Below are 18489 nucleotides of genomic sequence, written 5' to 3'. Positions count from 1 at the left end.
TTGTTAATATTTCAATTGTACTGACAATTTGATATAGGAAAAYGAGATGAAACTTCAATGTCTTTTTTATGAGGGTGGAAATACTTAGCCTCACATATCTGTACAATGAGGTTCCAGGGGGATAAGAATTCTACAACAATATATCTGCAAAGTAATGATAATTAATAGCCTTTTTTTTATTATTCTAGACTTTTATTCTTTTTCTTTTCTCTCTACAATATTATTGTCAAGAAAAGGAACCAGATAAGAAGGTTTATCTTCAAGGAAAGGGAGGAGAGCTGCTTACAATTGGTAACTAGGCAGGGAGGACTACACTGTTCAAGGAGCCATATCCTGACATTGAAACTGAGTTAAAAGTTCACACTAATTTCAGAGAGATCTCTGGTTTAAAAAGTGATAGGACAACACGAACTATGTTAGCTAAAAGGTCTGTCAAATTGTAATAAATTAGCAATTGTAATGAATTAGCAACACCACCACCACCAATTAGCAACATGATCTCTGTAAACAGTTATGCAAAACATTGTCAGTTAAATTCCTACAAAATTTGGCAAAGAACTAAGTCCATCATGAAAATAGAGTATGCACTTGTAAGAAGGCAGCCCAAAGTATCTACTTCTTCTACATCTTTTCCCTATTTTACTTCTGGAACATTTGCTCTGGAGCTCCAAGATCAGATTCTCTATTTGCTTAGCCTATAGAGTAGTGGGTGGAGGACAAGCCTCTCAAAATAATTTTCTTTGGTATCTTTCTTTGAACTCATGTGTCTTATGTGACTTGGTATCCCTTGGACTTATGTGTCTGAAGCTTGATGAATACGAAACAGAAATACGTTTCAAACATGTCTAAGGAATAGGGAAAAAGTGGTAGATTTAAAAAAATGCTACAGTCAAGCAAGTGAGGTTTTAAAATACTTTGCATCTCTCACTGTAAGTATCTGTAGCAAATAAACTGTTTATTGTGTAGTTATGACACCATAAAAATGTCAGGACTATGAGTACTATGATGAAATAATTAGATACATGCTTTTTGAACACCTTAGTTATCTTAATCTTTAAAAATTAGGGGGAAAAAACCCTAAAATTAGAAGACAATATGCTCTAGGTTGACATTTTTGGCAAGTACCTGAAGGTATAATCTTACGGGAGTTACTAAACTTGAGATGGAAGAAGTGAACTGTGTTTGGAAGGTAGATGATAGAAATATCACCTAGCAGCCCAGTCAGTTAAACTGCTTTAAGTTTCATAAGGTATCAGTTTAAAGTGTACTAGCTGGCATGTCTAAGAAGCTATGTACTACAGAAGGGCTAAAATCCTGTTGTGTGACCACACAAATACAAAAGGAAATAATAAAAAAAAAAAAACTAAAAAAAAAAAAAAAAAAACTTTAATTATTTGTTATATGAAAGCAACTGTCCACAGAGGCACCGTAGAGACTTGGTTCATTATTTAATAGTTCAAAATCAACGCCTAAGAACACACTGAACAAAAGCGAAGCATTTATCATGACCTCTTGGTCAATTAAAAAAAAAAAACAGCTGAAGTGGAAGAGTGAAGTTACTTCAAGTTGTTATTCATATTACTTCCTCTGGAAGCTTACAGCTGAAGCCAAAAGCATATTCAACAAGTATTACACAAGTAAGTATTTTTAGTATTCTGAGAGTTACTTCAAAATGAACCTAATAGTTTTTGAAGCAGACAGCTAGACAGCTGCTTTATGCACTGTTGGGTAGTGTTGTTGAAATAGATTCCAAACACAAGAGCCTCTTCTTCCCCATACAAATTAGATACAAAAAGCAAATGCTAACAGTAATACAAAAGGTCTCATTAATGGCACAAAAAATATTTTATTCTAGACCTCTACAGATTATTTTTCCATCTCCTATACATAAAATTTATTTCATCCATTTTTTTTTYCCTCACTACAAATTCAGGCTTACACAATACTCCAATTTTTATCGAATAAATATGACTACACAGGGAGAAAGTGCATAAAGTTTAGYGAGACAAGTCAAAGCCTAAATTAGTTATGCAGAAACATCTCTTGGGGCAGGGCAAGAACAGGTCATTTTTTGCCACCTGACTATGTGAGTTTTATAACTTGCTACTTTAAAAAGATTCAGCTGTCACGGACACTGTTTGTCAAAGCAGTTGTGAAATTACATGTTTATAAACATAAAGGTGTATCTCTACTCAAACAGTGCATGAAGAGATCAACAGCAGAATTCCTTTCATAAGTGGATTGCTGAGTGATTCCCACTGCAGAGGCTTGACCTATTTTTTCAATGCAAAGAAAAGTTCTGGCACACTTCAGATGAACCAGCTGTATAGTTATCTCTCTGTGAAGTCCACAGCAATGTAAGATCTCACAAACCAACAATCAGGTAAAAAGTGGCCACTGATTTAAAGGAGACTGGGACCACAGAAAACAGCTGCAGCCCCAAGGAATCCCAGGGCATTCCCCAGCTGCCAAGTACTGCATGAAGCAAGGACAGGGTGGCTGCAGCTGCACTCACGCAAGGAGGCCTCAGAGATGCAGGAAAAGACACAAGATGTATCAAGATGCAGTTGAGTTATGACTTAAGCTCATCTACTTCTCTGTGGCTGTTAACAGGAGATAAATTTTACTGTTCAGGTCATGATTTTCTTCATCATCCTTCTAGCCYACAATGAGGATTTTTCTCTCTCTGGCCTGTTTCCACCATAATGCAGGGAAATCTGTGGCTTTCATTCTTTTAAGACTGGGGATTACCTCTAGCAAGCAAAGAAATCAAAATATACCTTATTCAAAGTAAGGGTGACTACAGCCTTGCCTTGCCAGATATCTCCAAGTCAGTCTCTTTTCTGTGACTGTCCCACTGTCCYCCTTTAAGTAGCCCAAGTGGATGGGAAAGACATATCTTTAATGCGACTCTCATATTTTCCTCTCTTCAACCACAATATTGACCATCACTACGCACACAGAAACCCACAGAGCCCATAGACTCTGATGTTACAGAATATTGCTAAAAGTGGAAAAAATGTCACAGGGATTTCACACACAAATGGTCCATTTGWTACATTAACATTTAGGAGAGACAAATTCGGCAACTACTTCTTTCATCACCTTTTGACAATTGCTTATATACATCTTCAGCATTTCCTAATGTGATCTAATCCCACTCACATCCCCAATGAAGTAAATGAGGTTGGCACATTGGGGTTGGGGATCTCTTTTTTGGGGGACTCTTGCTACTAGAACAGACTGTTTGGCTCTTAAGTTTTCAAGTGGAATGGATTTCATCTTCTGCTYTCAGAACTGCTGCCAACCCATTTGCCTCACTGGAAAAAAAAACCCAGCAGTTAGCCATAAATATTTCAGATTGCATGAAAACATAATCAGCAACATTTTTGTGTTAATTTATTACTGAAGAAAATAGAAAATACACTAAATTCATTTTTCTCTGTGTTTGGTCATATCTGCATAACTCAACTTGAAATCTGTTCAGACTTCATGAATCAAGTATCTTTTTAGACRTAGGTTTATTTTCTAAGTGAAAAAAAGCTTAACCTAAGTTCAAYGATTCTTTATATCATGTCTACTTTTAATAAAAGAAAGTATAGAGAACTTCTTAAATCATTCTTCTAAAAAAGGACATATAAATCACCTTTATGCCAATTTTGCAGACTACAAATTATTGAAAAACATAAATCTCCTGCGAGGGCAAGACATAAATATTATCTGCATAAAGAAGACTTAAAAAAGGACTGAAAATTCTCAAACATCTATTTCACATAATACAGCTACCTTGAAGGATCTGACTCCATATTTAGAAAGAATTAAAAAAATCCTATGACAGTTAAATATCATGAGAGCTAAAGAACATAATTGTTCAATATTTTCATTAAATTAATACACTTGCCATTAAAAGGCTCAAATAGTTAAAATTCAGATTCATCTTGGAGGGATATGTATGAAAATAAAAGATTTAGAATGAAAACATAATTTTCTGTTTATACTTTCTTGAGTTAACTAGCGTGCCTCTCTCCTTACTTTACCTCATTATGCAAAAGGAATGAGAGGATCATATTAGCTGGGACACTTCTTAGCAGGGCTACCCTTTCTAAGTAACGGAAGCTATCCACCAGACAGGTCTTAGTTTTCAGTGTTAATAGGAAAGAACTCATTTGCCTGAGTTGAGATATGCATTCGGGGCTTGATTTTTYGGGGAGAGCCTCTGAAATACCATTACCCCTTACAACAGAAGAAAACATACGGACAGCATATGTTATCTCTTCCGAACTCTGCCTAAATGCCAAGCAATGACACTACAATTATTAGCATTACATAAGATAAATTTGTGAAAGCATTTTTCTGAGCAATAYTGCCAAGAACGAGTTAGGGTTTCAGCTCTACACATGCCCTTACAGCCACTACCCCAGGGGAGCTGCTGCTGTTTACTGGGCASTGGCCAAAAGTGACCACTGAGCTTGCCGGGACCTGATTCTGCAGCTTCCTCCCGCAGACCGCACTGCGCTGTATTTGTGCACGAGCTTCCTTTGGCTCCACTGAACCCGACCTGCGAGCCAACATTTCACTTATCTGTTTAGTAAGCAAGTCTTGGGTATGTCTGCCTGTGACTGCCTTAAGCCTCGGCCGCTGCGTAAACACTTGGTGCCATCTGCATGAGTATTTTGTAACTCCCGAAAGGGATAGGTTCACAGGAACGTACAGACAGACACTCGTTTTCCTCAGGAACTAAAAGCAGCGTATCGAGTGTCAAGAGAAATACTTTTCATATATTTTACAAGAGAGATTGCAGCACTACCTTCCCTCACCTGTCACTCTTCGGACACGATATGCACTGGATTAAGCTGTGGATGCCAGAGAGAGTGAGCAATCAGCTCAGACAACTGGGAAACTTCAGAAAACAGTCGCTGGCTTCTTACATTAAGTCCCATTAAGGCTTCTTACATTTTGACAAAATTGCACAACGGAACAGTGCAGTCCCCAGTGTTTATTCTCTGAAGGGCCCTTCATAACAGGAATAATTTAACTGGAAACTTAARCACTGAAAGACTTAAAAATAACACATTCCTGCATAAATTGGATATAATTATATGATTACGATAAAGAGTTCAAAATATAGTCCTAATGTGTATGATAGCACATTTGAAAAATACTAAAAAGAGAGATCTGGTGCTTACAGAGTAATCCAGAATGTAAAAATACCAAAAATATGAAAGGCAGCATAAATGAAGATGAGTAGTAATCTTGACTTTGGACTACTCCTCTAAGATGTATCTAAACATATATCTTCAACCATGCAGTGCAAACGACTCCACAAAAACATATAAAAAACTTTAAATCATTATTAAAAGTTCTCAGATATGTACATACATGTCAAAGTTAATSATTAGAGAGAATGAAATGTATTTGCATGAATAATGCATGAGCTAAATGAATATTCTTAAAACTCTCTTGTGATTTCCAACTTCAACAGGATTCTACAACGACCTTATATTTTTTCGTATTTTTTTTGCAACATACGGTATTTTGCATTACAATGCAGTTCCTTTTTTATCCCCTCTGATTTCATCACTTTGGGAAGATGATATTATATTAACAGAATTTTCCATATCTGCTTTAAAGAAACACATGGGCTGCAAATTCTAATTCCAGTGCTGTTAACTTCTGAAGCATATGGTCAGGTACCTATCCAACAATTCCTTTCTGACTTTGCTATTGCTTCAAGCAAAAAATTTTATGAAAGGAGCATTCTTAAGGATTCTGGTGGAGATGTTCTCTTAAACTGTATCAAACTGGACAAGGTTATTCAGAGCACTTAAGTTTTGACAGAACAAAGCATTTCCAAACTATGAAATTTGCATTTCAAACAGATTAAATCATTTCCATATCTCCCAAAGCAGTAGCATTATTTCCCCTTTTATATAGTTTGGCAGGTGCTCATTCACCTAACAGTTTGTTACAGTGGCAGGGAATTCATGGGTTCTGTCATACATACCACGTGAATATCCCTTATTCACTATACTGGCTGTTTCCGTCAGTTGAACACTTTCTAAAACACAGGTAGATTTCTATCTACCTATAACTTCTATCTAGCTATAAATATCTATCTATAAATATCTATCTATAACTTTCTAACTATCAATAACTTCACTCTCTTCTGATTTTAGTTCTGTTAGAAGTTGGAGTCCAGAGAGCACTGCTACGTTTCTGAGCAGCACAGATTTACTCTGTCTCAGCAGTTTCTGAATCATGTTAGGCACGTGATTCATTGACACCCTTTAGATTTTCACAGGAACCATTAGCAAGAACAAGTGAAGAAGAAGAGTTCCTGCTGTTTACTGCTAGATGCTTCTGTAGATGACCTGTGGACAACTCTCAGTGGACTTGGGGACCACCAACAGCTGTCAGTGACTTTCTGCAGAGGCTTTGTCATGTTCATTGCCCTGGTGAGGAGGACAGAACTACAGGATGGATGGTGCCTGGGGATAACTCCCTGGCTTCCAGCTCTCACTGCYACCCCTTATCCCGCATGTGGACTCGTAGGTGGAAAGGCCCAATGTGCCTATGCGGGAATATCCATTTCCAAAATACTACTGGGGAACCAGGAGCCTTGGCCTAATGAACAAGCTGAAATTTTCATCATCTCACTAAGCCTACAGCTGCACAGCACTAGATTATATTGGGACCAACATAAATGCTKGACCTTCCCCAGTTTATTTCACTGGTGTATAAGTTCTATAGAAATGAGTGGAAGAGCAGCACAGGCCAGCAGAGTTTAGTAATGGTATCATTTTCCTCCTGTCTCATGACAAGAAGGTAGTGACCAGTTTTCCCATACAGGCACAAGCACATCTCTTTAAATATTCCCTCCCTCCCCAAMCCTGGAAAGCAGTATCAAGTTATTTTGGAGTTAGCTCTAATGTGTGTCATTCGTGTGTTAGTGCATCATTATTTTTGCTTCTCTCCCTTCCCAGCATAATAATTTGTTTCGTGTTTCTATAAAAAGAAAAGAGAATAATTTTCTCACTGGGACAAATTAAAAATGATTCCAAGTATAGGATAAATTTATGACATTATGCATGAGCCCCAAATAAATAGAAGATTTTAAAAATCTTGATTTAAACAGGCTCATAACTGAAACACTGATGTCACTTTTTGGCTGTAACAACATGAATGGTCCTGACATAATTAGTTCTCATTCAGTGACATATTAGTTGTAATATTATCTGACCTATTATTAATTTATGGCAAGATAAGATATCCAGCCTTTACACTTACATACCATAAAAGTCATGATGACACAGAAGTCACACAAATAAATAAACTATGAAGATCAGATTTTCCCCTAACCACCATCATTCATGTAATTCGTATTCTTTTAGTTCTATCCAACAGAAATGCATGACTATTTACAGTGGCAGAGAGAGAGAGACATCCTGCTGGGCCGCATATTCCCATTGCACTGTAATCTGTCTTCAAATTCAAATTCACCCTCCTGCTTGTCTCTTCCCTCAGTTAACAGCCACATGTTTCAGTACGATTCACATCTTTTTTTGCAAAATTTAAATGCTTCCTTTTAAAAACTGTGAAGACAACCATCGGTGGCTGTACCAATGCAGTACCATCTTTCTGTGCCTGAATCAATTGATCTGAAATATTCGTATTTTTTTATAATCAAAGAAATTTCAATATTTGACAGTCCTGTTTACTAATGTGTATCATCTAAGCTAAAGAAAGAGCATATTCAGTTAATTTAATTCAGCAGCTTCTGATTTTCAGTGCTGGAGATGCCAACCTTTGAATATGAGTTTTAGAAAAGCCAAGTGCCCGCAATAGCACTGAAAACAATGCAACAATATACAATCAGATCAGATCAAAGGCCTAACATAACCAGGTGCTGCTCTGAGAATAGATCTAGTCATTATTCTGCCATTTACACAAGAAATACTTAAAGGGATAGTACTGTGATCTATAACACATGGAAAATAGATATCTTCCACTCTTTTTCTTGTGTCTTATCTTCAAAACCATCATACTTCTATCTCAGTGATCCCTTCAAGATCACTGTAAGAATCTATTTGAAACATGATCTACCCTCAACAATCTATTGCAGTAACAGTCCTAGAATCAAGTGCTGTTTAATAAATATACCTTATCAAGAGCTGTTTAATAAATATACCTTAYCATTAATGGTTTCAACATGTATTTCTATTGTATGCTAAAGAGATGTTAAATGTATAATTGGCCCTGTTTATCTTCAGTAAGGCATGAACTTTAGCAATAGACACCAATCTTGGGACACTACTAGTTCATCACTTGGAAATCAAGATACTGGATGTTTGGATTTCCTAATCTCAAACAGAGTACAAAAAACTACGTTCACTTAATTTTGGAATCTTAGAATAGAAGTTATTTTTATGTAAAGGACTTGTGGTTAAATCCTTCAGTATTTGTTAGAGCTGATGGATATCTTTGGCAACAAAGAAAATGAAAAAGTACAGAATAATCAACAGGAGTATGAATAGGAACTATTGTTCTTATGAAAATATCACAGGATTACATAGCCAATATAAATTGAATTAGTTCATAAGTGGTGAATCCTGGGGAGGAACTGGTCATGCAGTGGAGGTAGAGCTTGGGAATGAGGAGTTATGTTTCTTTTCATTTCTTTCATGGTATTTTGCATCATTCTCAATTGCTTTCACCTTACTGGGAGGCCYTTTCATTTTATTCTGTGGATAAAATTACTTTGATTCAGATAGGTCTTACCACTTTTATAAAACATATCTTACCCTAGAGAGTTTCAGGGAGCTTTTGTCTTAGGCTTGGGGTACTTGAGATTATTGCAAGTAAATTAAATCCACCCTCTACCATCTATATGGCAATATCTATTTACAGCAAATACACAGGCCAAGAAATTATCCAGATTTTCTTTGCGGTGCACAGGTTTCAAATCCTCATAAAGAAAATGTCTTTGATCCATGCTCAGTACATCTGATTTTGATTCTAGGAAGACAACTAATCATGTATGAACTCACCTATTCTTCGGCAGAATACAAGAAAGAATATGACTAAGTGAATTTATATCAAAATTAGCAAAATTTCCCAAGTCTGATACACAGAGACTGAAAAATGCTTTCTGGTCACCAACTTCTTTTTAACTTTTTTTTTTTTTTTTTTTTAATGGAGATAAAAGATAGGCACATGTCTTTTTCTTTATAAATTCCTGTTTTATTACTTTATCACAGTCAAACCTGTATCCAATATTGAGGGTGAAGTGGAACTGTTATGACAACTAACAATACCTATTAAAACTATAATAATGGTAACTAATAAAAAAGCCATCTGCCTTCATAAGATGACGATGATAAAAACAGCAAGAGTTACCRTTAAATCAGATATAACTCAAAAGACAATATGGTAATATAAACACTTAATCACATGAAGCACTCACCAGCTGTAAGAGGTTGGGAAAATCAAAACCTGTGACTTCAAGACTAGCCTACGCAGAACTCCTCAAGTCTGTCTACAAGCATTATGGCATGGAGCTCAGCTACAGAAAGCCTGTGAACTCCCCTCCCACTAGTCTGATCCGATCTACTCAATTTTTAAGTGAGCAGCTTTCTCACCTTTCATATTAAGTATATACCATATTACCACTGTGTTTGCTTAGAGAACCAGGATTGGAGGAGAATATACAATATTTTTGAAATATATTCAAAACATGAATTAGTACTACAAGCTTTCACAGAAGTATGTTTTCAGGAAAAGCACCAAGGGAATTCTCACACTTTAGATGGTCTATGTGATCTATATGAAGAATAAAAAAGACTATTCCTGATAGTGTTTAATGGGAAACATATTTAAAATATGTTTTCCCCTCGGGTATACTTATGTATTTCTTTCTTTCCCCTGAATCTCATTAATTTTGAAAACGTAGAGACATTTTAAAGAGAGAGACTTGGCCCTTTTATTCAATAATAAAAGCATTGGCATTGCAAAGAAGTAAAAGCTGCCACATTTTCCTTTCTTTTCTTTTTTTTTATGGATACTTACACTTAAGGCAGTTGGTCCTGGAGGACCTGTATCTCCCTGGTGAAAAAAAAGAGGACAGAAAAATTAGCAGTCCTTCTAGACATGCATTTTTAATCTTTGTGCATTTAAGAAGATATAAACCACAAGTAAATTCAGTATAGCCATCAGTTGCATGCTCTAATTACGAAAATATGTAGTATTTTTTCAATAACGGCATAAATGTAAAACACATATTCACCACAGRTGAAACAGAAGAAAAAGGCAGACTTCTTCACATATTAATCACAATTTAAAAAAGCAATTCTGCAAAGGTATTTGCATATGTTTAATTATAAGCTGCAGCTTTCATGCATAAAATGGCCACTGAAGTTAGTGCAACTGTTCACAAATGTAAAGACACCTGAATATGTAAATGTTCACAGAATTACATAATTGAGGTTTGAGTCTTGCTGTGAGACYTTCAGGCTCAGTCAATGGGAATGAACCAGAGTACGTAGAAAGCAGTTTAAAACATGTACATTGCAGTCCTGTTCTGAATACCTCTGAAAAGAAGATTCCTTCCCTTCTGTGGTGATAGCAGCACTTGCCCTCTAAATTTACAGCTCTCTTGTATTTATATTCCTCAATCCTTAAAGCAGACAAATGTCAGCAGTAGGTGTTCCTCACACACATGTCATTAGGGCAATGTGCAAGTACTGAAGATCTGTCACACACACTCATATATGCAGCCTCTTTATGGGCAGTAAGTACCTTTTCTCCTTTAGGACCAGCCACACCAGGATCACCAGGGTCACCTTTTAGTCCCTGTGCAAAGAAGAATATATATTTGTTGTCAATTAAGAAAATCGATGGACAAAATTCTGTGCTGCTGAGAGTTAGCCTATACCAACCAAGTCTTTAAATATTAGTATRGCATATGTACTATTGTATCATAACTATTTTTCCATTATTCTGYGAGCAGAGAAACATCTATCCAAGACCATATGGATCTTCAACACATAATTGAACCTATGAAGTGAAGCATCTAATCTTGTGTGCTATTCTGCCAAGCAGCACAGAGAAATGGAAAGTTCTTTTGCAGTTCTACTAGGTGGGGGTCTTGCATGGTCACCTGGGGTGAAAAAAAACATGCTAGTCCAATGCTACGTTCTCTTAAACTATGTTGAACCATGGAGAAGTGGACAGGGAATGTAATGGATTGTGTGTTGCAGTTACCAGTGCTGAGCTGGTGAATTTTCAACAGGGCAGAGCTCACAGCAGCTGCCACCTCCTCCAACCCACTGATTTGCACCAGTGTTTGAAAAGGGAATTAGAAGTAATCAAGGCCTTCACACCTCCTTCCCCAGTTCTGCCTTCAGCAGAGAAGCAGGGTTTTTCCTACATTAAGAATGCATCAATTCCACAATTCAGCAATTCCACCCACAAGCACTCAAAAAAAGAAATGCCCTCATCAATACCAAATGATCCCTGCTGTTTTCTCCTTGCTGAGAAATACATGCAAAAGGAGGAGGTTTGTAAACACATGCAGTATGATCAGGATATTCTGCACTAAGCAATGAGCTTAGCTCTGATGCTGAAGCTACCTACCAGGAGCTACTTTTTGTTTAAGCCAAAAGATCTGTCCTACGTATTCCCCAAATCACTGCTTTAGAGACATGACAAAAGAGAGTAAGGACAGAATGGAAGTCAAAGATTGCTCTACAGGTTAAAACATTTTACTCTGACACCAACCGAGAGCCAAGATAGGCACTAAAGCACTAAGGCATAAAGAGATACTCCCCAAACAAGCCACCGTGGCTACTATTGTGCAGGTGAGGTGGGCTGAAGATAAAGAAGATTGGCTGAATTTGAAGGAGGATTTACTAACTCAAGTTCCTCCCAGCCCCCTTTCTCTTCTTGCAAACTGCGCTCCTCCATTTGCAGTAATTGGAAAGATAGAGACAACTGGCACTAAAATGATAAGCAACATCTGTGCCTTGGTGGGTACAGAAACATTAAATCAGTGAGTGTTCTAAATACTGCGTATTTGTGCAACTTCACTTCCTGCTAAAATTACATTAATTCACCATCTGGAAGGAACATCATTTAGAACTATATGAGCATTTTAAGTACCCACTTTGGCTTAAATTTGTGGTTGTTGTAAATACCTCTGATTTAGCTTTGATTTGTCCTTTATTAAGCTTGCCAAAAATGTAAGAGTTAAATCAGAAGTAGTTTTGCTGTTTGAACTTAAAAAGATGTAAAAGGCAGATGGACCCAAAAACAAGCCAAAACCTACTTTCCTTTAAAATTTGCATATTTATAACTTAGTTTTAATGCTGTCCCCATTTACTACATTTTACTTTTTACTTCCTTATGAAAGTGTACATAAAACACTAACACTCCATAAACTGAAAAGCAATTTCAGGCATTTTTCAGGTATCTCGAGTTTCTATGTTACAAGCCATGTTACTAGATGGTGTTCAGAATCAGCAACGTGAGAGAATCAGCAGTACAATAGTTTGAGTTTCAGTCCTGTGACTGTATATTTACAGAAAAGAAAAAAAAAAAAACAAAAAAAGAGAAAGAAGTAAAAGAAACAAACAAACAAAAAGAACAGCACAGAAGAATAGAAAGGACAGGTGCAGACAGAAGATATGGAACCCAAGCCACGCACTATCAGAGTGAGCTTCATTTTTCTCTAATTGGTATGTTTATAGATTTTAGTAGTCTTCCTGTATCCCACCACAGTGAGGTATATAGTTTGACTGCTGCTATAGAGGTGATGACCACAGAGGTCAAACTCACATAAAAAGGAAAAGGAGAAACTACGTATTTGACAATAAACTTTACTGTATTAGAAGCAGGATTTTATAAAACCCAGAAATATTTTTGACAATGTATTTATCCTATAATACTTGAATTAGCTTTGATTCACAGTACATCTCTAAGAGTAGAGAAGTAATACCAGAAAAATAGAAATCCTTCAAAAAGTTAACCCACTAGAAGTACATCTTGTTCTTCTAGATACTATTTATCTTTTAAAATTGTAATTATATTAACATGTTCCAGACATTGTGAATGCCTGGAAAAACACATCTGGCACTATATTATCCCTGCGCTTCCCTACAGCCACCCTTCTAAAGCTGATCAGAGGTTTAGTCGCTGTTGGCTGCTTCTGAAATTACGTAAGTAATGAGAATGCCTCTGCTAAGTCAAATTTGTTGTCCCTTCCAGTACAACACAGTACAGTATCCTGTCTCTGGCAGAGACCAGAACAGGATGCTACAAAATCGATGTGGTTATTTCAACAGACACAGATTGGACGATTTTAGGTGAGCCTTTAAATTATTCATTTAAATTCATCATTTTCAGCAGTTCTTTAGGAGATAAAGACATGAGTTTTGAAAACAACAGACTAACTTACATTGATCCACGGAGTCTGTTATCAGGTTTGTTAGAATTTCARGACCTGAATGAAAACTCAAGCAGGTTTCATAGCAAAGTGTAGATGAATTAGGGATTTCCAACCATATCTAACTCTAGCTTTTATGGGGCAACACAGTAATACACATTTGTGAGTTTAGGAACTCATTTTACTTCTTTATTTATGGCCTTCAACTGGTACCTTTTCCTCCTATGTAAGGACTTGCGACAGATTCTTTTCCCAGCTTTTTCCCAGTTCTTTTCCCAGCTCAACCTGATCTTTCACACGTAGCCCTATTCAGCTGTTTACCACCAGCGACTTATCTGATCCTGGTAGGCGCTTTCCTGATTTCTTCTCTCACTCAGACATCAACATAACAGTCCTGAAGGCTGCATCCTGATGGGGAGAAAAGGCTAATACACTAGGCACGCCATTTGATGTGAAAGAATGACTATAAGTCAGTCATCTTATCCTAAAAATACGTGGACAGCCCAAGAGCCCCTTGAACTCTCCTGGCATGGCAGCGGGCTGCACATCAGGATMTCCCCTTGGGCAGGGACGCCTCTCAAGGTTACTCCTCGAGGYTGAGAGATGCATTTCAACAACAGATTGGTGGTAAGTGAATATAGCGCGCTCTCTTTAAACTTCACTTTGCAACTGTGCACAGAATCCCTTAGTCATAAACTGCTGACCAGGTCTGGGACTTGGATTGGATGCAGCTGCACCCAGACTCCTCTCAGAAGGAGCTTGGAAAGCAAGGGGGTCCAATCTGAACCTGGTGACTCAACAGGAGGGTATCCCAAGATAAGTGTGTATTATCTTGAACCTCCATGCAGTGAATAATAAGTGACCTTGCCACAGAATCTCGTGAAATCATTGTCCATATCAATAAACCCTATTATTATTTCTTTCATACGGGTGAAGTGCATTTTGTCACTCACTCACCCCCACCACTCATTCCACGACAGGACTACAGCTTGAGCTCTCTGTAAGGCAAACAAACTTAAATTGAGGTGACTTACATATGCATGAAACAGGCCAGACCTAACCACCTCATCACCACAGCTTGAATCAGGACAATAAATCACCTTTTTGAGCAGTGTCTGTCTGTTTGCTGTGAATGGGAAGGACATAACACATTCTCCATGGGGAGGATGAGGGGATACAGTGTGCACCCTGAACCCCTATAGAAGGGGACATCTGTAAGGTACCTCTAACAGCATCACTTCTTCCTTTCCTCATCAGTATGATTTTACTCTTTCTGCAACATTCAGACACCTGCCATCAAGAGGTTTACTATAATTGCATCAGACAGAAAATCTAAATTCTCCCCTGACCTATCATACAACCATGTATTTCTTCTGGTGGAAGCAATCTAAAGGAGAAGTTGTCATATTGGCTGACAAGCCATTTTTTTGACAAATCTTTCATTATGTTCTTTTCCAACACTAGTTTACTGGGTCTTAGCCAACCTACAAAGCCAATTGCACTATGAAAAGAACTTGAGTTAAAAAAAACCCCTATGCTTTAAAATTCTAAAATTGGTCTTGATTTCATGAATTGCTCAAATGATGAGATTTATAATCGGTAACTTACCACCTATTGGCATAGAAGGCAATAGTTTTACTATGTACATTTTCCCTTTAAAACTAAAGACTGTCTCATATGAAGCATACTATGCTTTCGAGTTCCATGGCAAAGAAAAATAACTTTACTTAGTGATTTGATGAATATGTTCTTTACTAACTTGGAAAACATTTTATTCATTCAAAAGAAATGCCAGGTATTACTGGAGCCAAATAACTGAACAGTTTTTCAGTTTCTATGGTTTCAGTCATTTGGATAAAATTAGAACAGCCAAAGATTTTGGAAGAAAATGTAACTGAACAACTTTTTCCCCTAAGTCAAGTAGTCTTAACTACAATTCTTTTATGACAAGTTGATCCACAAACCACTACTACTACTCCACTAGCAAAAGCTACAGAAGATGAACAGTAGGTTCATAGCTTGATGCTTGTGTTTGCAATCCATATATCATATGCCTGTACTATTTCAAAAACTACACTATGTGGCTATTTAGACATCTAGCCTGCGGCAATATCATCTAATCTGCCAGCTCAATGACAAAAGCAATTTGAATGAAGTAAGTCTCATTTGTGAATATTCCTGTACCTCTACAGAGGTTCTATTAAAAGAGAAATATATATGAGTACTTACACAGCATGGGCAAAACATCTTGTAATTTAAAGATGTCTGCTTCTGTAAAACTAGATTTTTTTTGCAGACTCGTCCATTGCTTTTATCTTGATGCTGTGATGTTCACCTGAGTTTAAAATCCTACACAGGGATTTATAAAGCACAAAAGGCTTAATGAGCAGACACCTCTCCAGCTGAGACCAAGGGGCTTCCAATCACTGTGATAAAAAGTTTGCAATCTAGACACRGGGATTTGAATGACAACCCAAGAAGGTTCAAGGAGGACTGTGAGCTGCAGACTAACAATGTTACTTTTGCAGTCAATCCAGAAACTTCAATAAAGAAAGAGTAAGCTTTCAGGGAAACCCTTCAAGAGCTATGAGGTTTACACTGCCTAGAAACAGAGAACTTGATTAAAGAATTTCCACATGGACTGGARAATCAGTGAGACCAAGGGTCTAAATAAGCAGGATGCTGTTGAGCAGTTCATTGAAGACAAACTACTGAGATGAGAAGACTGATACCAACTACAACACAAACAGCACCAATACAGCCTTTTCTCAACTGTCATTAGCTACTTACATATCCACAGCTGGAAAATACCTAAGAAGGCCATTAACCTCTCACCCTGACACAGGATATTTATCATAATACCAGACATGAATGGGATCATATATATGTTAATGAATAATGTAAGATTCACATAATGTTGAAAATAGATTTTTCATTTTATAAGGGAACTGTTTGGGAAAAGTGTTGGTCAGTATCTTCTATTATTTCTATTGCTGGATGCAGAAAACATTTCAAACCAACTTGTACATAGGTTTTGACATAAATTCCCAGCCCTGCATAACAGTAAAAACTGGCTCAGTCTTATCACAGGTTAGAATGTCCTAAAACACATCATGTCTAAAGTATTGAAAATAAGGTAAACAACCCAACACATTGGGGTATGGACCCCAATCACGGATCAAATCAATCTCTACTGTATAACAAAACTTGGAAATGCTCTACTGAATAATACAGACAACCTACATTATCTCCACAGAACTGTCTTACAACCTAAATTAAAACAACCTCTTCAAAGCCATCTGTACAACACTAATAGGTATAGGTTAGGATAAGTGTTTTAGAAAAGTACTTTAAAAGCTCCAGTTAATACTAATTTTCAGTCGATATTTCATGTACTTCTAAATATTGCCATTCGTCTTTTCTTGCCAATGTCATTCAAAAATTTCAAACTGCTTCACAATTAGGGTTTTCTGGTGTTCAGTCACTGCCTACTATTTCCTTATACTTGTGCTCCAAACAGAATCCTCAAACTCGGTCTATCAAAACCAAATGCACACTTTCAAGTATGGACTTCCTCTCTTACCATCAAAATAATTCTTCACAATGCTAAAATGAAGAGATTTCAAGATTAGAAAGTCATAAAGGGATCATGAGAGTGTGAAAAAAAAAATTTAATCAAGGCACTCAATCCTTTTCAAAACCCGCAAGCACAAGAATAAAAAGGCCATAAATTGTTTATATTTTTCTTGTTTCCATTTAAAAATTGGTTAGCTCACTGGACTCCACAGCTTTGTTGTGTGATATGAGATATATAAATAAAACCCACAACATTTTATATAACAAAGCTTTTTTAAAAAGTCATTTAGGGCATCATACTTCCCAGCAGTAGAAGAAAACATATTCAATCAATCAATCATATCTGTGTAGATATTATGTACTAGATTTTCATTTCATCATTTTCATCTGATATTTTTACAGATTTTTTTTCCTACAATTTGCAAAAAAAAAGACTCTATTCTTCTGCTAGCTATGTATGTCCAGGTATGGTAAAACTTCCRAGTTTCATCTATGTCACCGGATTTATTTCAGCAAAAAAATAATTGTTATTATCTCACTTTCCTGCCAACACCACAGACCAAAAAGCTGACCCAATGACAAAAGGAATCTGGGAATTTCAATGATGAAAAGTTTCAATTCAAATTCAACTGACAGTAACATGCATGTCGCACAGAACTTATTCCACAAATARCTTCATGATTATCTGCATTGCAAATGTGTTGTTGTCTCATAYGGAATACAAGTGTGATAGAAAAGCAATCATATGTATTGGGGTTTCTTCCAGATAGTGTGTCCATGAAGATTCACTTGTTATAAGGATAAAAATTATAACACTATTAATGCAAACAGGCTATAAAAATCTCAAGGGAAAAAATGCAAAGATACTACTCAAGCAAACTGATAGTTTAATTATATAGGTAAACAGCTGCTTACAGCTGTAACACAAACACATTCCACAGGAGAACTACGCTGGTAATGTAAGCTATTTATAGCTACTCCTAGAGGAGCCGAAAACAATGGCAATAGCATTACTGGTATTTATAGTCAGTATTTGCGCTGTCAGATGAATTTTGAGTCTCAGGCTGGGATAGAGCATGTACATCTTGGCTCAGATTCATGTAGTGATAAACTGGGAGATGTGCACAGCAGTTAAAAATATTCACAATTCCTGCAACCCAAACTCGTTCTGAATGGGATCAACTGAAACACAGTGCATCCCCAAATCAGCTGGGGATGAAGAGAGTAAACCTTTGCGGTAATCCTTCATTAATACATAAAGACAGTCTCCTAATAACCTTTGGTATTCCCATCTTGTCATTCTACTTCATCCTAGCACGAACTTTCTGTACAGCTAGGAAAAGAAAAGTAACAAAAACCAAAACATTTTTTTTCCTCTGACACTCTTTCCTGATTTTGATTTATAGAGATTTAAATATATTTCTACCATCTGGGCAAGAGAAAATGTTCAGCTTTCATTTGTAAGTTCTTCATTT

General features: G+C 36.8%; 1 protein-coding gene across 1 annotated transcript in view; it reads right to left on the bottom strand.

Annotated features, from left to right (window-relative positions):
* The window catches only part of COL19A1 (collagen type XIX alpha 1 chain), a 179789-nt gene that overhangs the window by 74961 nt on the left and 86339 nt on the right, over positions 1 to 18489 (bottom strand). Inside the window, exons 13-14 of the mRNA XM_026051330.1 lie at positions 10795 to 10848; positions 10066 to 10101 (exon numbers count right to left, since the gene is read on the bottom strand). Of these exons, the coding sequence (XP_025907115.1) occupies positions 10066 to 10101; positions 10795 to 10848 (90 nt within the window). The remainder of the gene's footprint in view (positions 1 to 10065; positions 10102 to 10794; positions 10849 to 18489) is intronic.

This window comes from Nothoprocta perdicaria, unplaced genomic scaffold (assembly GCF_003342845.1).
Source record: "Nothoprocta perdicaria isolate Ctin4 unplaced genomic scaffold, notPer1 scaffold_74, whole genome shotgun sequence".
Lineage (NCBI taxonomy): Eukaryota > Metazoa > Chordata > Aves > Tinamiformes > Tinamidae > Nothoprocta > Nothoprocta perdicaria.
The sequence above is the reverse complement of the archived record's forward strand: the minus strand, read 5'-3'. Positions and strand labels throughout refer to the sequence as shown.